This window comes from Mobula hypostoma, chromosome 5 (genome assembly GCF_963921235.1).
Source record: "Mobula hypostoma chromosome 5, sMobHyp1.1, whole genome shotgun sequence".
Lineage (NCBI taxonomy): Eukaryota > Metazoa > Chordata > Chondrichthyes > Myliobatiformes > Myliobatidae > Mobula > Mobula hypostoma.
In genome coordinates, this window is record NC_086101.1 from 143,490,721 (window position 1) to 143,517,573 (window position 26,853).

The 26,853-nt window shown below is 40.9% G+C and overlaps 1 protein-coding gene across 4 annotated transcripts in view; it reads left to right on the forward strand.

Annotated features, from left to right (window-relative positions):
• The window catches only part of frem1a (Fras1 related extracellular matrix 1a), a 183,276-nt gene that overhangs the window by 116,511 nt on the left and 39,912 nt on the right, over positions 1-26,853 (forward strand). For all 4 annotated transcript variants that reach the window (XM_063049123.1, XM_063049122.1, XM_063049124.1 and 1 more), the window contains 8 exons: positions 4,326-4,517; positions 5,761-5,946; positions 7,507-7,703; positions 13,215-13,434; positions 15,379-15,523; positions 16,536-16,677; positions 20,454-20,649; positions 24,593-24,857. In XM_063049123.1, coding sequence (XP_062905193.1) covers positions 4,326-4,517; positions 5,761-5,946; positions 7,507-7,703; positions 13,215-13,434; positions 15,379-15,523; positions 16,536-16,677; positions 20,454-20,649; positions 24,593-24,857 — 1,543 coding nt within the window. The remainder of the gene's footprint in view (positions 1-4,325; positions 4,518-5,760; positions 5,947-7,506; positions 7,704-13,214; positions 13,435-15,378; positions 15,524-16,535; positions 16,678-20,453; positions 20,650-24,592; positions 24,858-26,853) is intronic.

Genomic DNA, 26,853 nt, shown 5'->3' on the forward strand with positions numbered 1-26,853 from the left:
CTAATTTGCCTCAAGACAGTAAGCACCTCCTCCTCAGTAAGCTGTATATGGTCCATCACTTTAGTGCTGCTTTGCCTCACTTCTATAGACCCTGTGTCGATCTCCTGAGTAGATGCAGCTGCAAAAAAATCCACTGAAGATTTCCCCCATCTCTTTCGGTCTATGCATAGATTACCATTCTGATCTTTCAGAGGACCACTTTTGTCCCTTGCTATCCTTTTGCTCTTAATATATCTGTAGGTCCTTGGGATTCTCCTTCACCTTGTCTGCAAGAGTAACCTCATGCCTTCTTTTAGCCCTCCTGATTTCCCTCTTAAGTGTTCTCTTGCATTTCTTATACTCAAGTACCTCAGTTTCTTCTTTTTGCTTATACCTACTAAGCACCTCCATTTTCTTAAGCAGGGCTTCAATATCTCTCAAAAACCAAGGTTCTCTAAACCTGTCATCCTTGCCTTCTATTCTGACAGGAGCCACAAACTCCATACTCTCAAAATTTCACTTTTGAAGGTCTCCCACTTACAAAAAAACAACATCCCAATCCAAACTTGCCAGATTCTTTCTAATACCATCAACATTGACCCTTCTCCAATTTAGAATCTCAACCCAAGGACTAGACCTATCATTCGCCATAATTATCTTGAACTTATTGGTATTATGATCACTAGATGCAATGTTCCCTGACATATACTTCTGTCACCTGCCCTGTCTCAATCCCTAATAGGAGATCTAGTATCACATTCTCTCTAGTTTTGACACATTTAACAAACTCTATCCCATGCACTTCTTTTGCATGGGATAGAGTGCAGTCAATATGTAAGAAGTTAAATCACCTACTATCACAACTTGATGTTTCCTGCGACAGTCTACAATCTCTCTATAAATTTGCTCCTCTAAATCCTGTGGACTGTTGGGTGGGTCTATAATATCATCCAATTAGTGCAGTTGTCTCTTTCTTATTCCTCAGTTCCACCCACATGGCCTCTGTAGATGAGTTCCCCAGTCGGAGCACTGCCGTGACATTTTCCCTGACTACTAATGTCACCCCTCCCCCTTTAATCCCTCTTCCTGTAGCACGTCTAAAATATCAGAACACTGAGCTGCCAGTCGTGCTCCTCCTGCAACCAAGTCTCACTAATGACTACAATGTCATAATTCCACGTGCTGATTCATGCCCTAATCTCATCCACCTTTCCTACAATACTCCTTTCATTAAAATATACAAAACTTAGTACATTAGACCTAATATGCTCAACCTTTTGATAAATGACTTTATATGTAGGCTTAAGAACATCATTCCCTACACCCTTCTGTGTAGGTTCTGCCTTTCCAGGAATTGATTTAAAAATATGAAGCCCTCTCTCTTACGCCATCTCCTTAGCCACGTGCTAATCTGTATGGTCTTCCTATTTCTGGCATTACTAGCATGTGGCAAGGGTAGCAATCCTGAGATCACAACCCTGGACATCCTGTCCTTTAACTTAGCACTTAACCCTTGTATTCACTTGTCACCCTTTCTACCCATGTTATAGGTACCTATGTGGATCAAGACCTGTGGCTGTTCACTCTCCCTCTAAGAATGCTGTGGACTCGGTCTGAGATGTCCCTGACACTGGCACCCAGGAGGCAACAAGCTATCTGAGAATCTCATTCTCATCCTCATAATCTCCGGTCGGTTCCCCAACCGATGAATCCCCTATCACTACAACTTGCCTCTTCTCCCCATCTTCTCTCTGCATCACAGAGCCTGACTCAGTGCCAGTGACTTGACCGCTGTGGTTTTCCTCTGCTGGGTCATCCCCACTAACGGTATCCAAAGCAGTGTACCTGTTGTTGAGGGGTACAGCCACAGGGGTGCTCTGCACTAGCTGCTTATTTCCTATCCCCCTCCTGATGGTCACCTAGATAGTTAACTAGGTCCTTCACCCCACTGTAAGCCCTCCCCATCAACTGATTTGTGATTAGGGTTGCACTGGTTAGTTTAAGAACAAAATGGTTGAAGGGATGTAATACACGCAAAATGCTGGAGGAACTCAGCAGATCAGGCAGCATCTATTGAAAAGAATAAATAATAGATGTTTCAGGCCAAGACCCTTCAGCAGGATAGTTGCTCTGGATTTCCAATATCTGCAGAATCTCTTCTCCTTATGAAAAGAAGTATTTTTTAAAAATAAAAAATTTTTTTGCAATACAGCATCAAATAGTCCCTTCTGGCCCTTCGAGCCACGCAACCCCTGACAACCCCGATTTAACCCTAATCTAATCACAGGGCAATTTACAATGACCTTTCAACCTACCCGGTTTGTCTTTGGACTGTGGAGGGAAACTGGAACACATTCAGAATACTTACATCCACTGTGTACAGAACTCCATGCGGGACTGAATTGAACTCCGAACTTTGGAACACCTCGCGCTGTAATAGCATCACGCTACCTTAGCTGTTCTTGAGTCTGGTGATGTTGGACTTCCGGCTTTGTAACTCCAGCCCAATGGTAGCAGCAAGAAAATGGCAAGGCCCAGATTGTGGGGATCTTTGATAATGGATGCTGCCTTCTCGAGGCAGTGCCCCCTGTTGATATTACTGATGGTGTGGACAGATGCCTCCAGCACTTTTTGCTTTTCTGTGCATTTCAATTGCCATACCAGAGTGTGATGCAACCAGTCAGGGTACTTTTATTTATAAATAGGCCAGGTGATACTTAACCTATCCAGTTTTATCCCCGTGGTCATGACAAACTTTTCATCGTTCCCTTCTGATGATCAGATACATGTGGAAATGGTTGAAAAAATATCTAAATAAGGAAAATTACTTTAAAAAGTTCAAAGATACACAGAAGGTGACTAGTTATTTAGAAGTATAAATACATAAATAAAAAGAAAAAATAAACAAAAACATTCCACTTAAACAAAGAGGCAGTATTTTAAAGTGCTAGTACACCAACAATGGGGGCATCTGAAACTCTCAAGATTCAGATGTGAAATGCCCCCCACCTCTGTCTATTCAGCAGCTCTCTGGGCACCAATGATGAACCCAGAGGCAGAGCTGCCATTTTTCAGTGTCCGCATTGCATTCCATAGGCGCAGTAGATCATAAAACCATAAGACATAGCAGCAGAATTAGGCCATTTGGCCCATTGAGTCTGCTCTGTCATTCAATCACAGCTGGTCGTTTTGTTCCCCTGCTCCACCCCACTCCCCAGCCTTCTCCATGTAACTTTTGATGCTGTGTCCTATCAAGAACCAATCAAGCTCTGCCTTAAATACACCCAGTCACCTGGCCTCCACAGCTGCCTGTGGTAATAAATTCCACAAATTCACCACTGTCTGGCTAAAGAAATTTCTCTGCATCCCTGTTCTAAATGGACACCCCTCTATCCTGAGGCTGTGCCCTTTTGTACTAGACATCCCCACCATGGAACTGCTGAAGTTTTCAAGCTCAAGTTCATTGTCACTGGGATACATATGCAGGGGATAAATCCGTAAAAATCAGCCTTTTGCAGCAGCAGCAAAGTGCTTTACAAACATGGCAATTACATAAAATAAAATCAACAGAAATTATACGTAAGTTACAAGATAAAATGAACAAAGAAAGTATTATGACATTGGTGCTAGTTGAGGACCAATCATCACTCCTCTTCACCGGCAGAACATTGCAGCCAATACTGGGAGGCATCAAGTTCATTAAAACCAGTTTCAGCAGGAGTAAACACTTTCCAGGTCGAAGAGTGGAAACATGGCCGGGGTAGAATGCTCAAGCAGATTTAATCAGCTCAAGCAGATTTAATCAGCATCAGAACCAGAATCAGCTTTATTATTCCTGGCATATGTCATGAAATTTGTTGACTTTGTTGCAGCAGTACAATGCAATATATAATAACAGAAAAAATGTGAATTACAGTTAGTATATATATACACACACACATAAAATAGTTAAATTAACTAAGTAGTGCAAAAATGAATATAAAAAAGTAGTGAGGTAGTGTTCATGGTTTCAATGTCCATTCAGAAATCGGATGACAGAGGGGGAAGAAGCTGTTCCTGAATCGTTGCATGTGTGCCTTCAGGCTTCTTTACCTCCTCCCTAATGGCAGCAATGAGGACAAGGCATGACCTGGGTGATGAGAGCCCTTAATGATGAATGCTGGCTTTTTGAGGTATCGCTTCTTGAAAATGTCCTGGATACCACAGAGGCTAATGCCTATGATGGAGCTAAGCTTACAACTCTCTGCAGCTTGTGAATTGAAATGCTGCTGTTAATTTAACAATGAAAAAAAGCAAAAGCCTCATGGATTATGAGTAGTGATGTTTATCTTACCTCTTTCTTTTAGGTGGTGAGGTGGGTTTAGCACCATGTTTTGACACCATTACACTTGTTGTTACTGACTGGGATAGTGGCATACCTGGAGGCTGCTGCAAAGAAACACTCGTTTCTCCATTATCTCTGCATGACTCTCTCCCTGTCTATGATCTCAACATTACTATAATGCCCACCAACAATCAGCCACCAGGAATTACTGTTGGTAAGAAAACAATCTTTTTTATGTAGGCATCAATTAGTGTGAATGCCCTCATTCAAGTGGTGACCTGGAGTAACTCTTGTTCTATGTTTGGACAACTACCGTAATAGGGCTGAATCAAAGAGGTTGAGGTAAAATCAAAGCTGGGCATTGCTCAACAAGTTATCAAAAAAGGAGTTGGCGCTTTCCTGAAGAATGGGCTAACAATAAGTTGGACTGAATTGCTCAACTTTTTGCGTACTGGACATATCCAAACAACTAGCCCACATTATCGAGTGGATGCTGGAGGACTGGATTAGCTTGGCATACGGTCATTGTACTGGAGAACAATGAGATTAAGAAAGAATATAGTCAGGTCCACTGGCATCTGCTGGTCTCACAATCACTCACTGATATCATGTGGAATGACATCTGGTAATCATTTAATACTCTGAGGAAGCTGAGTTTGTTAATTAATTTGACAATCCTGGATTAAGGTGGGGCAAAAGGGGAAAAAATGTCTTTTGTACAAGTTGAACTTGCTATTATTAAGGATGGAGATGCTTGTGGATCTTTCTCCTTCCATAAAGTCTTTAAAGTCCAGCACGTTTCAAAACTCCATTTGCAGGACTGCAAGGTTTTGATCTGACCAGTGGGTTATTTTGCTGATTTGTGTGATCCCATTTTGGAGCTTTGGCAGGTTGGCACATTTTAGCTATGGCTGCTATGCTTTTCAACCCACATTACTGAACCAAAATTTGTCACCTATATTGATAGTCATGGTAGATTTAGCCCGTCCATGATCAAACGGGCATAACACTGGGGAATCCCAGCCTCACCAGGCCGTACTTTGGGACCCCCTGTGGACTGCTGGATGCACTATCACCCAATAACTTAAAACAAATCCATGTCAGTCTCTAGAAACAACTGAATATCAGCACTGTGTTACCCTGTGGAATGTGTTTGTAGCAACATATTCCTCACAGGCATTTCTAACCCCTACTTGTGTTCAAGAAATGAATAAAATTAATTTGCTTTAAAATAGTATTTTAATCATGTAATGTGCCACAAAGGAAGATCTTTCATGTAGATTCTGAATGCACCAACTCATTGTTTCCCAAAATGAATGTGTTGTCCACAGACCATTAAAAGTTTAGAAACAAAATTGTAAAGTTACTAGAGCAATATCATCCTGAAATGGTTAATACAGATTTCTATGCTTTAATTCCAAGATAAATCCTTTCCTTCTGATGCTGTCTCATTCCAGGGGAACTATTTGTTGTTGATGAGGGGTCTTCAGCTGCCATCACTGTCAACCACCTGTGTGCTAGTGATCCAGATACTGCAGATGATGAGCTATCTTTTGTCCTGTGGTCCCCACCTGAATTTGGTTACATAGAGAACACTTTACCAACACCTGGACATGAGAAGAGCAACATGGGCATCAGCATAGGTAAGGTCAAATGAGTCTGTCCTCTCCAGCCCAAGATTTTCTCCATTGGTTTCTAAACTATTTCAGAAGACTGAAGAAGTCCAATCCATAAAATGAGCACAAAGTCACCCCATTTTCAAGAATAAAGTGTCCAACAGAAGTCTTTATCAATTTTTGCTTCACCTCTTTCCCTCACCCCTGTATAATGGCTTCCCTCTTATTTCAGTCCAGATGAAGGAGCTTGACCCAAACATCAATTATCCATTTCCCACCACAGATGCTGTTGACCAATTGTTATTCCAGTATTTTTCTGCTTCCGATTCCAGTATCTATAGCCTTTCCCATCTCCTCTTTACCTCAATACTTTGATTATACATTCATTAAAACACCATGTGTAGATACTAATATGAAAACAGAAGTCATTACATTGTTTTTAATCACTCCTTAACAAAAAAGAATTGTAGTTGTTGCATACTTCTTCATATAGACAATGCTTCTTTAATAAGAGTGCTGATAGTTAAGTTGGCTTTACTTATTGAGTACTTCAATAGCAATTTGCAAATGTGTACACTCAGGGAATTAAACAAGTTATTGATCTGTAGAACAGTTAGTTGGAGGAAATTCCCCCTCAGATTGCCTCTGGATTCCTACCTCTTGTCTTAAATCTATGCCCTTGTGTCTTAAATCTTTGTCCTCCATGGGGAAAAGATTCTTATTATCTGCCCTGTCTATCTCCCTCAGCAAATCAAATGAGCTCTTACACTCCTTTCTCTCTGAGAGCAGAATTCACATTCAGATTAGGCAAAAATTATCTTTTCAAATTGCAAAGACCCTTGAAGTTTGTGAATTTCAGAAGCTGAACCATATGCTTCATGGTAACAGAAACATCCATTTAATCACCATTTGAAATTACTTTAACTTGCTGATTTCACTAATATAAGTAGAAAAGGTGTTGTTACTGTTGAGAGGGTTCAGAAGAGATTCACCTGAATGTTTTTCTGGAATGTTGTTGATGATAAACTCACTGTTCGGCCTTTAAGGGGGGATGGAATAGACTAAGACATAAGAGGCTGAACAGTGACCTTATAAAGGTTATGAAGAGCACGGATAGAGTGCTTTTCCAGAGTATGGGAATCTAATATTAGATAGTACAGGTATAAGGCAAGAGGGAGAAATTTAAAGAAGATCTGAGGAGTTAGAGAGAAGGTGATGAATGTCATGAACAATCTGCCAGAGCAGATGGTGAAGGAAGGCACAATTTCAATGTTTAGAAGTCATTTGGACAGATAGTTGAGGAGGACAGACATAGAAGGATATGGGATTCATGTTGAGAGGCATTATGGGCAATGATGGGTCATGTGGGCAGGAAGAGCTGTATGATTCTAGGACTGAAGTATTAGATGGAGAACTTTCCAATGGTATATACTCTTCAGACATGAGTGATACATTGTTAGGAGGGAATGAACTAAATTTTAGTCCATACCTTGGACAGCCTGACATTGACAGGAGACACAATAAGATTTCTAACCTCTTACTTATACAAGGTCTTTCTCAGTATTTCCTTTATTTTTCTCTTCCTAGGTTCATTTGACTTAAAGCACATGAAGGAGTTGCATATAAACTATGTTCAGTCACGACATCAACGGATTGAACCAACAGCAGACCAATTCTTTCTGTATGTTACTGATGGGAAGCATTGGTCTAAGGAAGTCCCGTTTTATGTTATAATCCAACCTATAAATGATGAGGCTCCAAATTTCCTGGCCAGGAATATCACCGTAAGTGGTTAGATATTACTCCTAATTTTCATTCATTGAAGAGTGAGTCTACAGGTATTGCAAAACTAGGGCATGTGTGCAGGAAATAATTCAATCACACAGCTAGTTGACACACAGAATATGTTTTCAGATAGACTCCAGGCAAGATTAGAATTATAAATATTTCTATTGTATCTGTGCACAACTACGTATCAATTAAATAAAAGCACACCACGGAAGATGGCTTTAATTGGTGTATTCTCATTGCAGAGAGAGAGAGAGCAATGTACATGTAAAGACAACAGATTAATACGTAGTGCTAATGCAGGGATCATTGCTCTCAAAGAAATAGATCCATACATTACACTTTCTCCCCCTTTAGATAAATGCAACATAAAACTATATATTTACAAAACATTCAATTTCTTTTTCATAAACCCATATTACAAATAAACATGCTTTCATAATAACATTCCATAACTAACTTCAAAATTCTAAAGGTTCAGTCTTTTGGGTGGCACTCCGTTTCTTTCTGGATAGCGCCTCTGGCCCTGTGGAGTGGCTTCAGGTTATGTAGGTGTCTTGTCAACAATAATGTTCTTTTCACGCCTCTGGACCTGTGGTGGGTGTCTTATCTAAAACAATGTTCTCGGCTTCGGTGTTGCATTACTGTCAGTGACATCGTCACTGAGAGGTAAGTCCGGTGACTGCAAAGTGTCTGTCTTGTTGGACACAATGAACTCAGGTGTGTTCTTTGGTTGAGCATTCATTATCTGGTTCGCATAACATCTCCATGTCTGGCCTCCAATATCCACTAAGTACATCAGTGGCCCAGGTCTTGTAGCTATCCTGCCGGGGTCCACTTGTTTTCTCAGTGATCACGCGCTAGAACTTCCTGTCCCATGTCGAAGCTCCTTGCTACTTCATTTGGCAACTGGATGAACTGTTAATTCCGTACTTCCCTCCTGAGGTCTGTTTTCAGGAGGTCTATGCGAGATCTCAGATTCCTACTCAAGAACAAAATTGCAGGAGTTTGATTTGGCATCGCAAGAACAGTGTTCTGATACACAAAACGGAAGTTGTCCACCTTGTGCTGTGGAGAAATATCCTCCTTGTCCATTGCTTTAATGGACTTCTCTAATGTTTGGATAAACCTTTCAGTTAACACATTCATTGCTGGGTGGTGAGAAGCTGACTTGAAATGTCTGATGCCATTTTTTTTCATGAACAGTTAAAATTCTTTTGACATGTATTGTGGTCGGTTGTCACTCACAATTTGATCTAGTAAGCCATTTTTGGTGAAGACAGTCCTCAGGGTGGAGACAGTCTTTGCTGACATGGTTGACTTCATTGGTATAACCTCCGGCTACTTTGAGTGAGCATCCACAACAATCAGAGATATGTACTCTTTTCCATGGTGAAGATAGCCTTTAACGTCACTGAGGACTTCTCTAATGGTATTTTAAACAAGCTGTTGGTATTCAGCCTCTGAAATGATAGACCCTGTGTCCAGCTCCACTTTCAGTTTTACACCGGACACATCTATTGAGATTCATCTGATTTTGTGATCTGCTTCAGTAATACTATTCAATTCTAGGCATGTCTGTTCTCATTTGTCAAACTCTAGGTTGTCTGATTCTGATTTACACTTGGTCATTTTATGCATTTGCCCAGTTTTGTTCTGCCAAGTGTTCGCTCGGTTGTGCTTTTTTTCTGCCTTGCACATTCTCTCTATGTGACCTTGTCTGCAGACTTTCTCTTTGAACCAACAGTCATTTGAATCATGGAAGGACTTGCCACATCGATAACATTTTTGGCTTTTTGCACCATTCAAGGACATTTTGTGCGTTTCACATTCTAACACTCTTTTCTGTAGTTCTGCTGCATCCTTTGCTGCAGTCTGCAACGACATTGCAATGGTCAATATCCGTTCTAAGGTTAGGTCTCTTTCTGCCAGTAGCCTCGTTTGAGCACTTTGACTATGCACATAACATACAAGCCTACCCTTTAATGCATCATAAAGTCCATCTCTGACGTCACAGTCCTGGGAAAGTTTGCGCAGTTCTGCAAGGTCTTCTGAAAGGCTTTCACCTTTTAACTAGTTCCCTTTGTAAAATCAAAATCATTTATTACCAGTAGTTTAGGGTTCAAGTGATTTTGTAAAATTGTAACAATTTTATTGAACATCTTGCTTGCTGGCTTTGCAGAGGTTACTAAATTACATAAGAGATTGTACATTCTGGGGCCCATTAGGCTAAAAAGTGTAGGGGCTTTCATTGTTGGCATTACAATAGCAGTCCATAACTAACTTCACAATTCTGAAGGGTCAGTCTTTTGGGTGGCACTCTTTCTTTCAGGATTGCACCTCTGGACCATGGCGTGGCATCAGGTTTGGCAGGTGTCTTCTCAACGATAACATTCTCATTGCGCTCCTGGACCTGTGAAGTGGCGTCAGGTTTGGGAGATGGCTTTAACTTGTGTATTCACATTGCAGCGAGAGCAAGAGCAATGCGCATGCACAGACAATAGATCAATATGTGGCACTGGGGTGGGGTGGGGTCATTGCTCTAAAAGAAATAGATTCATACATTACAATTTCAATTTCCAGTTATTCCAGGATAGCTGCAGACTCTTTTCCCACAGATTTCTTTTTTTCTTCTTGAAGACTTGTACTGGTTACACTGAGCTCTTAATATTCGGGGATCTTCTGTACTGGCCCCAGTTGGACAGTTTTCAAAGTACAGGTGGTGCTTGCATTACAGGGGCTGCATTCCTGGAAAACAGTCTGAGTTTGTACAAACTCCTTACAGAGAGCAGTGGGAATTGTACCCTGGTCACCGGCACTGTAAAGCATTATGCTACCTGTTAGTCTACTGTGCCTCCAGTACCATACTATAGCATGTAGCTACGCATAGCAAGACAGAAGAGTAGTTATGTATATATACTTCAGATGCATTCATTGCCTAACAACCATTTGTGTCAAATCTTGCCTATTTTTGCCATCATCAGTCCAAGTATTGGACTTTGAGAGCCTTGTTACTGTGTACATCACATGTTAGGGACATGCATTTCACCAGCACCACTACATTCGGATTTAGATTTGCATATTGTCATGTACACCTATGCACAATAAAATTCCTTGTTAGCATGAAGCTCACAGAGTAAATACTATACATGTTAATAAAAAAAAAGCAACAAGCATAAAACAACAGAATAGTGTAAAGATTATAGTGAATCTGAAGTAGCAAAAATGTTAACGTGTATATCCTTATATTCTTAAAAGAAAGTAAGAATTGTTACGGTAAAAGTTATATAATAGTGCTATAGCTTGTTTGGCACCACAGACTGAGGGCGAATTTCTAGACAACTGTGAAAAAATGGTGAGATCTTTCATTGCAACAAGCAAGGAATCAGAAAGTCATTCTGAAGGAGGTATTAAGGTGCGAAGCAGTATCTGAAATAGTCTAAGGGCCTTTCTGTCAATGCTGATGATCTGAGATCACTGTTAACTCCAGAAACCAGTATTTTGATCAAACAAAAGTTAAGGTGTTAACCGTCATGCCTACATGGAGGCTCATTGCAGCAAAAGGATGCCATAGAGAGAGATGTCAGATGAAGTGAAATGAAGGACTAAAGTGATAGGCACCTGGAAGTTCAAGGTTACACTAGTGGACTAATTGCAGTATGTTGTGCAATCTATATTCAACCCATCCCCTGTCTTCGGAGTTTTAAAATATTTCTGTCAGTTTACCAATAACTAAATATGAAATCATTCATTAATAGATTATTTACTTTTTTAAAATTTTGCTATAATCACTGAAAAAATATAAACTAGCAAAATGAATAAATAATATTTAAAACTTAACAATTTCTCCATACTGGTCTCCCCACAACCAAAAATTTCTTTGAAATGATCGGTGTTACAGATCTTCCATCTGGCCGACATTTACAAGCTCTGGGTCCATAACACAATTTAACTAACATTGTTGTTGGGGACCCTCAGGAAGACTGAGCTTTGCCATGACTCCACAGAAGTATGTTAGTACACTGTGCTAACCATTACTGAGGATGTTCAGATCTTGCTTATTTGGCTGTGTGTGTGCAGGAGACAGCAAACCACAAACCCTCGTGTATGGAACTGAAAAATTATTTTAGGGCATCTTAATCTCAGATGAATGATGCCAGCAATCAAATTTCAACAGGAACTTGGTGAATTTTAAAGCTTACAAATTGTTAGGGATACTGATTGGTTAAAAATGGTCAAGTTCAGATAACAAAGCAGAAGTATTTTCATGGCACTATATTGGGAAGGTAAGCATTACAACAAAGATTTCAACAATCTATCCAAAGATCATTTAAGTTAAAAAGTAATTATCCAAATGTAATTAAGATGAATAATACCTTGACTTTTTTTCTTCCGTTGACCTAACATGATAGAAAGTAAAGCTCTACATTTATTTTATATGCTATTCATTCAGTCAATGTTTGCATTCCTTGATGAGGTTCGCCCCTGAACCTTTTTAAACCCACAGATCTGAAGCTTTGTTGCTCCTTTTCTTAATTCATTGTATTTGGACTTGATTTTTTTTAGTTCAGCTGTTCATGCTCTCTACCAATGCACATATAGTAAGTAGTTCCTTTGGTAAATGCAAAAAGTGGGCAGCAGAATCTGAAATGGTCTGAGGAAAATAATGTCCATGGTGCAGGTGCTATTTATCTGAAATTATTGTGCTGAATGTTAAGTCAAGGAACCAGTATTGCACCGAGATCAAAGCTAAGATGCTGAACGTCAGATTGACGTTGAGGTTTATTACAAGTGTAAGGGATTGAGCAAGAAGAGGTCAGAATGGAAGTGAACTGGAGAACTACCTTTTATCATGGATGACTAGAGCATAGCATTCTGAGTGAGATCTAGTCAGCCTATTGTTATGCCTGGGTATGATGGTTATTATTCCCTTTGCTTTTAAGTTTGCTTCTCCATATGAGGGTAACACTGAAAATGATGTCTGTTGTAATTCCAAGCTCCCACTAGAGTTTAATTTGATCCTTTCATTACTTGTTCTGCTTATTTTATTTTCCTGAATGTGCAGAATTTTCCGTATTTTCAGTACATTATTTACCTAAAATAATATGTTCTCCAAAATATTAACTTAGGCTTCAATTCCCAGTGTATGGTTGCAATTGTCAAGATTCTGACCATTTAGATAGATCCAATATAGTACCTCACTTCTGCAATACTTCGCTCAATGTTTCTGTTTCAGAAATTGTAATTTATTGTAATTATTGTAAATTATAATTTATTCTGAATTGTAAGTTATTCACAAGTTGTTATTAATCCTTTGTGTAAATCACGTCAGAGCAAAATAAATTGTAGGAAGTGTTATTAACTATTTTAGTTCCTTGTATTAATTTATTCAGCACCTGGGCATTGCTGTTAAGACCAGTATTTATTGCCCTGTATGTGATATGTTGTAAAGAGGATAAACTGAGCTAAGGTGCGATATTATAAAGCCACTTTGTTGCTTTATCCAGGTGTCCGAAGGCCAAATGTGTGAATTAGATCCATCAATAATAAACGTGGTAGATCTTGATGTGCCAGCCGACAGTCTAACGTTCACCGTAAGCCAGCAACCCCAGCATGGAATGATCAGAAGCATGGTGCACGGGAATGACGTTGTGCTTTACCAACAGCCAACCCTCACTGGTTATGAACTCCCTGTGCATGACTTTACGATGGATCAGCTGATGCATGGTATTTAGATCTGCTCTAATGAAGGATGAATAGCAATAATATATTTATGAACCAGTGTTGACAAAGAGCTGGGAGCAGGTGTCTGAACAATGCTGCAGCTGCAGAAGTCCTGCTGGTTTTAATGGCAAACTCGCCTCCCATCTGGTAGGCTGCCAAATGAACTCCAAAGGGGAGGAAAGCTAGGGATAGCCCGTTATATGCTGGGGTCCAGGATCCCAGTAATATAGAAAAGGGAATGATTTCAATGGGGAACTGGAGTATTGTATGCAATTCCAGTTGCCCTATTATATGAAGGATGTGGAAGATTTGAAAAGGGTGCTCAGGAGGTTGCAGATTCAGGTTTGTTTATCATATGTATATCAAAATATACAGTGAAGCGTGTGATCTGCGTTAACCACTAACACACCCAAGAATGTGCTGGGAGTGGCCCACAAGTGTCACCACACATTCTGGCACCAACATAGTACCCCCACAATGCTCAGCAGAACAACACAGAACACAACAAGCAACAGCGGTAAAACAACGTCCACTCCTCCCTCCTTCCCACCCACCTACTCACCCATACATATACACAGTTCTCTTACCCCAGGATAGTCCATCTTCTTCAGCCTCCAGCCTTCACACAATCACAGTGCCCAACTTCCCCAGTGGACTTGTAGAGATTTGTGGTCTCAGGCTCTGGCCATCGGGCCTCGACTTCTGGACTACCAATCAAGATGCCGACTAGATTGATGGGTAAGGAGAGGTTGAACAAACTTGAGATGTCTTCTCCAGACTGTCATGGTCTGAGAAGAAACCTGATGCAAAATTTATATTTTTTGTGAGGCTTCGATAGGATAGAAAGCCAAAACTTTTATCTCAGTGTAGCAATGTCAAGTACTGGAAGATATGCATGTTAGGTGAGAGGGGGAAAGGAGATACACAGGCCAAGATTTTTTTATAGGAGCATTTGCCTGGAACGGGTTGCCAGGGATACTGGTGGAAGCAGATGTGATACAAGTCTTTAAGAGGCTGTTAGGTCAGAACAAACTGCAGAGAATGGGGGGATATGGACCATGTACAGCTAGAAGGGACTTAGTTTAATTTGACATCATGTTTGGCACAGACATCTTGGGCTGAAAAAGGCCTGTTCCTGGGCTGTATTGTTCTAGTTCAACCACAACATGGTACAAGTGGCTCCAGCTGGCAGTCAGAGAACATGTGGGACAGTTGGAGGAAAGGGTAAGAAATGATCGTGGTGGCTTGATCAGGGGCCACAGTGGTATTCCTGTTTACCTGATCCACAAGGAGATCTGGGGGTAAAAAGGACACTTATTTTGGGAAATAACACACTCATCTTGCTGGAAGAAACTCAGCAGGTCAGGCAGCATCTATAATCATAGATGGGGAAGTCGTCAATAGACCTGATCTCTTAGCATGTACCACTACTAAAGAATGACCAGGATAGAGAAATCCGAATTCCCTTCTGTTCCTGCTGCTGAACCTTGCATCCTCTTCAATGCAAACTGCAAAAGGCAGAAACAAGCAACTCAGCATGCCAAATAAAAGGAAGTAAGGAATGAATGAACGCGGGAATCGATCCCCTTTTTGCCCTCTCTACCAAGAAACCAGATTGTGTCTGATCTTAATCACTTACCTCTAAAATCCTTGATTCCCTTGATATTTAAACATACAGTAATTATACATCTGAGAGTCAAAAGATTAACAAAACATTTTTCCTAAGTGTCTGTTTCTAAGTTACTGCCTCACACACTTCTGTTGAAAAATCACCACCCTGTTTCTCTCTCCATAGACGTTGTCTGACATGTTGAACATTACCAGTCTTTCTGTATGATTGCCGAGAAAAAAGACAAATGTGGTCAAAATATGGGAATCTGCAATTGCAAACATATCTTTGAAGGAAGATATTAATCTGCTTTTTTATGTTCTCTACTCCAATTGCAGGGTTGAAGTTGATATATGTGCATGATGGCTCTGAAAGCACTGCTGATAGATTTAGCATTCAGCTGTCTGATGGCAAACACAAGGTCCACAAAGCCATTTCAGTCCAGGTTCTTCCAGTGAATGATGAGCGGCCATTTTTGAGCAGGTAACTTGCCCTGGGCTTTGGCAGATAACCACAGTTCTGTGACCAGACAGAATGCCAGATGAATCTGGCCTGTCAGATGATGTTTCAAAGGGATTCTTTTGTAGCATGATAACTGGCAGTGCTTAATTATTCAACACATGCTCTATGCACGGGCCCATCACTGTAGAATATTACATCGGATTGTTTGTATTTACTCAGTGTGGTTATCATTGGTAATATCCAACCTACCAATCCCTGAATGCTGGAAGCTGTATATTGATGTGTCTGCAGTCACACATAGACCGATGGTTAAGGATGACAGAGATTAGTATTCTAGGTGTGTTAATACAGCACAGTGCTTTCATGCTTTCCATTATTCAGACTAACGTTTTTACAAATTCCAGCTTTATTGAATTACATGAGTTTATTCAGCATGCTGGGATTCGAACTCACCTTTGGAATCAATGGTCGAGAATTCAGGTTGGCATATCAGTAACTCACTCTTAGTGCTGTCTGCTGAAGGAACTCAGTCAGTCAAGCAGCATCTCTGCGAGGAAAGGAATCATCTACATTTCAGCTCAAACTCTGATGGCAGGTTCCAGCATCTCTAATTTCGTGTGTTTCCCAGGTTTTGCCATCAGCTGCCGAAGGATGGAGCAGTTGGGGTCATGAATGGGTACAGAGAATAGTTTCAGGATCAAGGTCTCGTGGGAGGCTGGTGGATTACATGTATGCCATCAGACCAGTATATTTTACTGGTGACCTCATGGGACTTGCAGTTGACAGCAGTTGCACTGTGAAGCATTTCTTTCTCATTGTAGGATGCTGAAGGTGCTGCGTACATACAAGTCTTTGAAACAGAATACATTACATATTTTCAAACACAACTCTTGAGAGATTAGCAAAAGCATCTGAAGTAACTCTGAAGTACAAACTTGTAGGTAGTGATGGGATGAACAGCTCAGTGATAACATCGCGCTGGCAAACCTTGCTAAGGTTTACCACTCACTTGCATTTCGCTCATCTCTTTCAGAAACAATGGACTAGAGGTAGAAATGGGGGATTATAGAATCATCTCCAGCATAGCACTGGAAGCTGAAGACAAAGATACTCCAAGGCAGAATCTTTATTATGTAATAGAAAGGGTTCCTGAACTTGGAATGCTCCAGCTCAAGGTTAGTGACTAACTTTAGGCTTTGTGAAGGTTGAAGTTATACTGATTTCAGGTCTGAATGTTTGTATTGAGGCTAATTGCTGTACTTAATTCAGAAACCCCGGTAACAAACCCCTACTTTTGCCTTAGGTCCATCCACCCACTCCCAACCCTTCCTCCTCAGTTGGTCCGTATCCAAGAGGTGGTTGCAACTTGCTTGTGTGGGGAGGTTGGAAGAGAAGGGATAGGAGAGAGCTTGAGTGAGAGAGGAAGATGTAGGGTGGGAAGAGTTGTTTCTCTCTTTGCTATATCTCTGGACTTATCTCTTTGAATAAAAACCAGGACTGAGATTGATTTGCTGTCTGCTCCGATTATTTTTTCCAGGAGAAAGTCTGGTTTGGGGCAATGACCCCGGAACCATGAATGGGTGTAACCAGTTCCAGACTGCATCTCTGTTGGGATTTCAGCCCAATATTCACATTGACTAAACTCTGATTCTAGTGAAGCTCAGTCACCAATACCAATCACGGGTGGACAGAAGGCAAGGAGCTTGCAAACCCCAACGTGAACCATTTACCTGTCACCTTGCTCCTCCCTCCTCCCTCCTCCCTCCTCCCCCGCTTCCACTACTCAATTCAAAAACAGACATTCTCCTGTGTGTAGAATAATTGATAATGGACCATAGCAGCGGGATAAGGGAATCTGGGAATGCATAAGAGGGTGGAATTGGACAGCACCTGGGCTCCAAAGACTGGGAGACATTACAGAGATCAGGTTAGCCACAAGGAGAAATGAAGGATGAGAATTTCATTAGTAAATATCAAGACAAAATATTTTGCTTTGAGTCACAGAACATAGACCACATAAGCAGACCCTTCAGCCCACAATGTTTGTGTCAACCATGATGCCAAATTAAACTATAAGTATCTACCCACTCATGCCCCATATCTCTCCATTCACTTCATGTCGATATGCTTGTCCAAATGCTTCTTCCACAACCACCCCTGACACTGCATTCCAGGCACTTACTACTCCCTATGAAAAAAAAACTTACCCTGCACATCTCCCTTAAAATTTCCACCTCTTACCTTAAAGACATGTCCTCCAGTATTTGACATTTCCACCCTGGAGAAAATACTCTTACCTACCTAGGTCTCTCATAGATCTATGTATGTGTATCAGGTCTCCCCTCAACCTCTGACATTACAGTGGAAACATTTCAAGGTAGTCCAACCTTTGCTTTATGGTTTATACCTTTTAATCCAGGCAAGATCCTGATGAACATTTTCAACACACTGTGCTTAGCCTCCACATCATTCGTGTAATAGAATGACCAGAAATGTGTGCAAACATTCAAAAATATCTATAAGCAGTGATTAAAACTATAATGTGTTTGCAATTATCCTTTTTAAGTCATTAGACAGCTTTAATTATAAGTGAGCAACAAACTGCACCATGAGGAACTATGGGCTGGATTCTGCTTGATCCAATTTGTTACCTGCCCTTGGCCTTCTCACTAATCCCACTGACATACTCTCTGGTGGGGCACCTATAGCCTGCGGCATGCCCGAGGCATTTTCATTATTCTGAAATAATCTCTCATAATCTGAAGAAATCATTTTAAATGAGACCCAAGCTTAACCCAAATGTCTCTTAAATGCCACCATACTGTCTACTTCCACCAGCACCCCAACACTGAATTCGAGGCACGATGTGTGGTGCTGTGTGAATGGAGTTTCCTCTAAAGCGGTGCGTTTGCCCAGGTACTGTAGTCTCCCTTAATATCTGAATAAATGCTGTTGAAGCGCAGTGTGTAGGTGAATCAAAGAATCTGGAGGAAATTGAGAAGCAAGTGGACAGAATAAATGTATGAGTGTAGATGTGTGTTTAATAGTGAGAGTGGACTCTGTGTGACATCAGCAGACTGTGCAAATATAACTAATGTCAGACACTCCACTGTGCAACTTGTATACCAGGTGTCATAAATTAGTTCAACATTGGAAACTGAGACCTTATCTAACAGAATGGTATTTATTTTCTTTGAGCAGAAACTAGTGCAGCCATATATGCACTGCAGTTACTGCAGCACATCACAAATTGGGTGTCCTTTAATGAGAGACCTACTTTGCAGATCTCCATAGACTGAAGATACAACTTTGCAGTATGGTGGAATATCTACTACTTGTTGACATCATTCTCATCCAGGCAACACTCCGTAACACCAGCACCATTCATGTGGTGATTAGCGCCATTCTAAACATCCACACTTCCTTTCCCATAGTCACAAGATGTTGTTGGGTTGGGAGTTCCATCACTTTGAATTAATGAGGATCAAGGAATAACAATATACTTCTGGATCAGCATGTTGTGCACTTTGGAGTGGAACCTGCAGGTGGTGATGTTCTCTTGAATTTACTGCCTTTGCCCTCCTTGGCATTAGAGCTCTTCAGACTAGGAAATGGTGTCAGAGTAAATATAGAGTACTTTGTAAATGTCTTATTCTGTATCCACTGTGCTTAGCTGGTGGAAACAGTGGATGTCCAGAGGAAAGATGAGATCCTAATCAAGCAGGTTGCTTTGTCCCAGATATTGCTGAGAATTTTTGGTACAGGCCATCTCCAGGTAACTAATGGGTTTCTGTTTTAAATTGATGTCTCTGCAGGTCAGAAAATACACAAAAATCACTCTATGGCAGGGGTTCCAAATCTTTTTATGCCATGGATCCTTAGCATTAATCGAGGGATCTGTGGACCAGGTTGGGAGGATAATTATACTTCCAGCATTAAAGGCACATACTGTAAGATAGTTCTTTCTTATCAATCACTGAAAGAGAAAAAGATCTGGCTCTGCTGTCTGCAGGAATTAACATATGCATGTATTTCAGATTCCTGTACTTAATAATATTATGGAACTTACTCATATATAGTGGCATCCATAAATTGGGTGCTCTTAACACTGGGATGGTCTGTAGTTGAAATTGTATTCATTAAGGACAAAGGAGAGTATTCTGCCATACACCTGATTTTTGCATTGTGAATGGTAGAAGAAAAGTTGTTGGGTCAGTCGTTACAGCATAGCCAGTATCCAACCTGCTCCTGAATTCTTTACATATTAAAAGGATGCTGTTCTGGCCAATCCAGCCCATGCTGGCTCAATGAGTAACCCCATTCCTCCACCATTTTTTCAATAATTCTTTCTCCACACATTCTCATTAACTGCTCTCAGTTTCTACCACTCATGTACACACTTGAAAGTTTTACAGTTAACACTTAACCTCCCAATTTGCATGATTTTTGGATATGTGGAGAAATAGGACCACCCAGGGAAAGCCCATGCAGTCATGGGGAAAATGTATAAATCCACACAGACCGCACCCAAGGTCAGGTTCGAAACTGGGTCACAAGATTTGTGAGGCAGCTGCACCCAAAGTATTCATGTCTCTGGTCCAGTTGGGTTTCTGGTTAATGATAACCCCAGATATATGGATGGAAGATGTCTTGACAATGGACTTCAATTGAATGTTAGGGGGAAAGGTTAGGCTGTCTCCAGTTGAAGGTGATCATTGTCAAATACCTGTGTGGTGTGTATAATTACCACACATCAGACTAAGTCTGAACATTGCCTGGATTTTCACCATATGTACTTCCACAGAATAGCAAAATGTTAAGGTTGGGAGGTTTTTCACAGTAACAGACAGTTTTAAAATACTGATTATCTCTAGTTTTCAATGTCCTGCTTTTTTTTTCCAATCTAGAAGGTTTATTTTTCCACTGCACTTACAAACTGTTCTTCCATCAGGAAAGTATGGAGTGGCAACCCCTGTACTCTGGCAGGAACTTCAGTCAGGATGATATTGACATGAACCAACTGAGATACGTGCACACAGGAGTGATCGGGACAAAGCGTGAAGACACTTTTCACTTCTATCTCTCAGATGGAGATAACAAGTCACGAGACCACAGTTTCCACATCATTATCCGGAACATCGAAAAGGGTACAATAGTAAAAATAACCCTAGAGATAAGGTGCACTTCCAAAAGAAAAGCTGAGATTATTTAAAAATTAATACATGTTATTGCAATTGTTCTAAGTATCTTATTATTCTATAGGTATGCTAGTGTACTGTGAAACTATTGAGTTGACTGCAGTTATTGCCATTTACAATTAGAAATAAGGCATCATTTCAACATCTCTAGCTAATCCTAAATTATGTAACCTTAATGTCTTTCTACTTTCAATCATGTTAGAGTTTTCTAATAGCCTGCATTTGCTCAATATGTGATGTTTTCTCATGAGTAAGTAAATGCATTGATTGTGTTTAATTTGCTTTAAGTATTCATCAATCCTGATGAGTAAAATATTTTTTCCTACTTCTTTTCACCCAGATAAATCCCATTGCGACATGAACAGCACTTAACCAAGATAATTAACTGTGCATAGGTTCCAGGAATAAAGAAAATGGCAAGATTAATTCCAACAATTTACAGCATAGGACCATCTGGCCTGTTATATCCTTCTGCTTCTCCCAGACCTTCTGTTCCTTCCTGCAAAGATCCAGTTCTATTTCTATCCCCGAACTGTACACCTTAACCTGGTGCAACAGCTGAACTGCACCCATTTGCTAACTTAGCTACAATCCTTCCCTGTCTGAACCCAGAATCCTTTCTCCTTCCTATTCCTTTCCTGAATGACACATCCATCTTCTTCAAAAACTGGCAGTCCATTCCATGCACTCACCACTCTTCTACATAAAAAACTTACCCCTGACATTTCCTCTGTATCTACTTCCAAGTACCGTAAACTGTGCCCACTCGTGATAGCCATTTCAGCCCTGGGAAAAAGCCTCTGACTATCCACATGATCAATGCCTCTCATCATCTTATATACCTCTATCAGGTCACCCCTCATCCTCCGTTGCTTCAAGGAGAAAAGGCCAAGTTCACTCAACCTATTCTTGTAAGGCATGCTCCCCAATCCAGGCAACATCCTTGTAAACAACACACACAAAAGTTGCTGGTGAACGCAGCAGGCCAGGCAGCATCTCTAGGAAGGGTCTCGGCCTGAAACGTCGACTGCACCTCTTCCTAGAGATGCTGCCTGGCCTGCTGCATTCACCAGCAACTTTTGTGTATGTTGCTTGAATTTCCAGCATCTGCAGAATTCCTGTTATTTGGGTTTTTAAACATCTTTGTAAATCTCCTCTGCACACTTTCTATATCCTTCCTGTAGTGAGGTGACCAGAACTGAGCACAGTACTCCTGGTGGGGTCTGACCAGGGTCCTAAGTAGCTGTAACATTATTCAATCCCACAGTTGATGAAGGCCAATGCATCATATGCCTTCTTAACCACACGGTCAAACTGTGCAGCGGCTTTGAGTGTCCTATGGACTCAGACTCCAAGATCCCTCTGATCCTACACACCGCCATGAGTCTTACCACAATACTATATTCTGCCATTATATTTGACCTACCAAAATGAACTACCTCACAATTATCTGGATTGAACTCCATCTGCCATTTCGCAGCCCAGATTTGCATCCTATCGATGTCCCGCTGTAACCTCTGACAGCCCTCCACACTATCCACAACACCCCCAACCTTTGTCATCAGCAAATTTACTAACCCATTCCTCTACTTCCTCATCCAGGTCATTTATAAAAATCACAAAGAGAAGGGGTCCCAGAACAGATCCAAGAGGCACGCAACTGGTCACTGACCTCCATGCAGAATATGACCCATTTACAACCACTCTTTGCCTTCTGTGTGCAAGCCAATTCTGGACGCACAAAGCAAGATCCCTTTGGATCCTATGCCTCCTTACTTTCTCAATAAGCCTTGCATGGGGTACTTTATCAAATGCCTTGCTGAAATCCATATACTCTACATCTACTGTTCTACCTTCATCAATGTGTTTAGTCACATCCTCAAAAATTTCAATCAGGCTGCATATGGCACGACCTGCCTTTGACAAAGCCATGCCAACTATTCCTAATCATATTATACCTCACTAAATGTTCATAAATTCTGCCTCTCGGGATCTTCTCCATCAACTTACCAACCTACTCACTGGTCTATAATTTCCTGGGCTATCTCTACTCTCTTTCTTGAATAAGGGCACAACATCCGCAACCTTCCAATCCTCCGGAACCTCTCCCGTCCCCATTGATGATGCAAAGATCATTTCCAGAGGCTCAGCAATCTCCTCCCTCACCTCCCATAGTATCCTGGGGTACATCTCGTCCAGTCCCAGAGACTTATCCAACTTGATGCATTCCTAAAGCTCCAGCATATCCTCTTTCTTAATATCTATATGATCAAGCTTTTCAATTCACTGTAAGTCATCCCTACAATCGTCAAGATCCTTTTACGTAGTGAAAACGGAAGTAAAGTATTCATTATGTACCTCAGCTATCTCCTCCAGTTCCATACACACTTTTCCACTGTCACACTTGATTGGTCCTATTCTCTCACATCTTATCCTCTTACTCTTCAACATGTACTGGAAAGTGCCAATGAATGACATGCCTCTAACTCTTTCAGTTGCAGACTTGCCTCTATGCAATTCATTAATGCCAGGAAATTGGGGGATGCCTGGAGATCAATCCCAGAGACAAGAGGAGAAGACCAAGTCCTGGGTTATGAGAGCAGACTTAACATTCATTACGAGGAATATTGGGATTGATATTATATGCAAGGGTGGAGAGACCTACCTGGGTTAGGTTCTCAGATGTGGGCTGATATCTGCCCCAGGAGACCCCCTTCACATCATCTACCCATGAGGAACATGCTTATTCCTGGAGTGGCCAATGAAAGGCACTCATTGGAATAATGACACATAATTATATGCTCAGATACATTGCTATAAGATCCATAGGTGCCGAAGATCCATACCCAACCTGTTCAGAATATCAACCTGTTCAGAAAGGATGAATCTCACCTGGTTAAATAACTGTTATAGTATGATTTAATCTTGGAATGAGCAGACGTGAGTTCTGCTTTAGAAAAATAACATCTGTCCTCTGCTTGGTACTGGGGAAAAATACCGCTCTGCGAGCATCCAGAATTTTGGGCCGTTGCTTCATGATATAACAGCAGAGGTGCAGTGGTAGCCGGAGCAGTCTGAAATGTGTTCGGCACCTCTTGAAGAAAAAAAGCCGAAATAAACAAGCTATTTAATTAGGTGCTGCCCAGGATGATTTGGGTCTCTCGGAAACTGCTGGTCTCTTGGGATTTTTACACACAACATACTCTGGAGTTTACAAAGAATGGTGCCAATAACAAAAAAAAATCCAGCAAGTGGTTGTTCAGTGAGCAAAAACATCATGTTAAATCCACCAGCTGGATTTTTTTTGTTGTGTTTGGCACCATTCTTTGTAAACTCCAGAGTATGTTGTGCCTAAAATCCCAGGAGATCTGCAGTTTCTGAGAGACTCAAATCACCCTGGGCAGCACCTAATTAAATAGCTTGTTTATTTCGGCTCTTTTCTTAAAGAGGTGCCGAACACATTTCAGAGCGCTCTGGCTACCACTGCACCCCTGTATAACAGTCTTCCTTTCCTGCCACATATGACAAATAAATCCATTTGTACATTCTCACCACCTCTAATAAAACATTTATAACATATCACAATTTATCATACAATTTAATGGATTTGTTAAGCAGCTGAAATTACTTTCAATGGTGTTTGAATGAATGATGGAGCAAGTGACTTAATAACTGTTCCAATAATATGAGGAAGAATCTGATACAAAAAATTGCATTTATTAAAACACCATTGAAAACTATGGATTTTATAAAGGGATATTATATTAAACTCACTCCTTTCCGTGCTAATTTAAACAGAGTTGCTAATTAAATATCATGCACAACAGGCTATTTAGTTTTTTTTTAATGTCCTTTGTCACAAGAAAGTATTTATTTTGCTTTGTTTTTCCAGGTGAAATCACGGTTTTAATAAAACCACTCACTATTGTCAAGGGCGACAGAGGTACTTTGACTACAGCCGTTCTTCTTGCTTCTGATGGTACAAACAAACCTGAAGAGCTGCTTTATATCATTACAGTCCCACCAGACTATGGACAAATAGAATACGTCAACTACCCTGGAGTGGTAATAACCAGCTTTAGTCAGATGGATGTAGCAGCTCAGGCTGTTTGTTACATTCATAGAAGCAAGGTGCTGGCCACTAGAGACTCACTGAGGTGAGAATACATGCATAAATATTTTACAGTGTTCTCAGTTAACGGTGTAGCAAATTTTATATTTCACGTAATGTGCAGTAGGTTAGTTACCCTCTGAGAGCAAGGGGGCATTGGCTCTCTCTTAATTGTGGGTGTTGATGTGTTCATCAACCAAGAAAATGTGTAAATGATTCTGAATTATTATATTTGTAATTCCCAAATAAATATTCACAGTCAGGTTTCGACCTGGAAGGAATTATCCTTCTATTACAGTGAGTGAGTAGATCATTGGCTGGCTACGGCAGAGGTCATAATCCCTATGTATACAAGGTTTACAGGACTAAGTAGTTAAGGCTAATTAATATTCCATAGGTTGCATAAGGATTGTAGTGGAAGAAGTGGTGCTAATACTAGGCCAAAGAGGAAATGTACAGATTCACAGAATTAGATGACACAAAATGTAAAGTCATGCACTTTGGTAAGAGAAATCTAAAGGCAAACTTATCTGTGTGGAGAAAGTTTGCAGATGTGCAATTCTCAGAGGGATCTATGTGCATGGATTGAAACAGATCAGCAGGCAGGCACAGCAAAGCATCAGCAAGACAAATGGCACATTGGCCTTTATTGCAGGAGCTTTGGAGTTTAGAAATGGGCAAGTATTTTTAGAGTCATACAGGATGAGTCCACAGCTGGAGTTCTGGGTAGTTTTGGTCCAATTACAGCAGGAAATCAATAGGATGCAAAACTGGGCTGAGAAGTGGCAGATGGAGTTCAACGCAGTTAAGTGTGAAGTGGTTCATTTTGGTAGGTCAAATATGATGGCAGAATAGTAAGACTCTTGGCAGTGTGGAGGATCAGGGGGATCTTGCGGTCCGAGTCCATAGGATACTCAAAGCTGCTGCGCATGTTGACTCTGTGGTTAAGAAAGCATACAGTGCATTAGCCTTCATCAATCGTGGGATTGAGTTCAAGAGCTGAGAGATGATGTTACAGCTATATAGGACCTTGGTCAGACTCCACTTGGAGTACTGTGCTCAGTCTGGTCACTTCACTACAGGAAGGATGTAGAAACTATAGAAAGGGTGCAGAGAAGATTTACAAGGATGTTGCCTGGATTGGGGAGCATGCCTTATGAGAATAGGTTGAGTAAACTTGGACTTTTCTCCATGGAGCGGCGGAGGATGAGAGGTTATCTGATAGAGGTGTACAAGATAATGAGAGCCATTGATCATGTGGATAGTCGGAGGCTTTTTCCCAGGGCTGAAAAGGCTAACATGAGAGGGCACAGTTTTAAGGTGCTTGAAAGTAAGTACAGAGGGGATATCAGGGGTAATTTTTTTACCCAGATAATGGTGAGTTGGAATGGGCCGCTGGCAAAGGTGGTTGAGGCAGATATGATAGGGTCTTTTAAGAGACTCCTGGAGAGGTACATGGGGCTTAGAAAAATAGCGGTCTATTGGTAACCCTAGGTAATTTCTAAAGTAAGTACACGTTCCGCACAGCATTGTGGGCCAAAGGGCCTGTATTGCGCTGTGGGTTTTCTGTGTTTCTATGTTTCTAATTACCTAAGTACAGATATATTGGCATTAAATGTAGTCCTGAAGATATTCACCATGCTAATTCCTGAGATGAGAGGCTTTTTCTATTACCAGCAGCTAAAGAAAACAAATCCTAGAATGAGAGGCTATCACACCGAAACATGATAAAGATCCCAGCCACTATAAAAATGTATGGAACAGTGATATCTACTGTTGAACCCCAAGTAAAACTGGATGTTAAATTATACACACAAAATGCAGAAGTTTGAGGTAATAGGACTAGATATTTCAATCCCTTTGATAAGCAGATCCTAACTCAGGTCATAGCACAAAGATCTTGAGGTGGGGCTTGGTGGGTGGCAGATGCTTCCCGGGGGTCATCAGGTGGGCGCCCCCCTTCTTAGATGCTTTGTCAATTTAAGCGCCCTACATCTCCAGAGGGATTAACAGTGCAACCCAGTGTCCCAGGTGCACCCCCT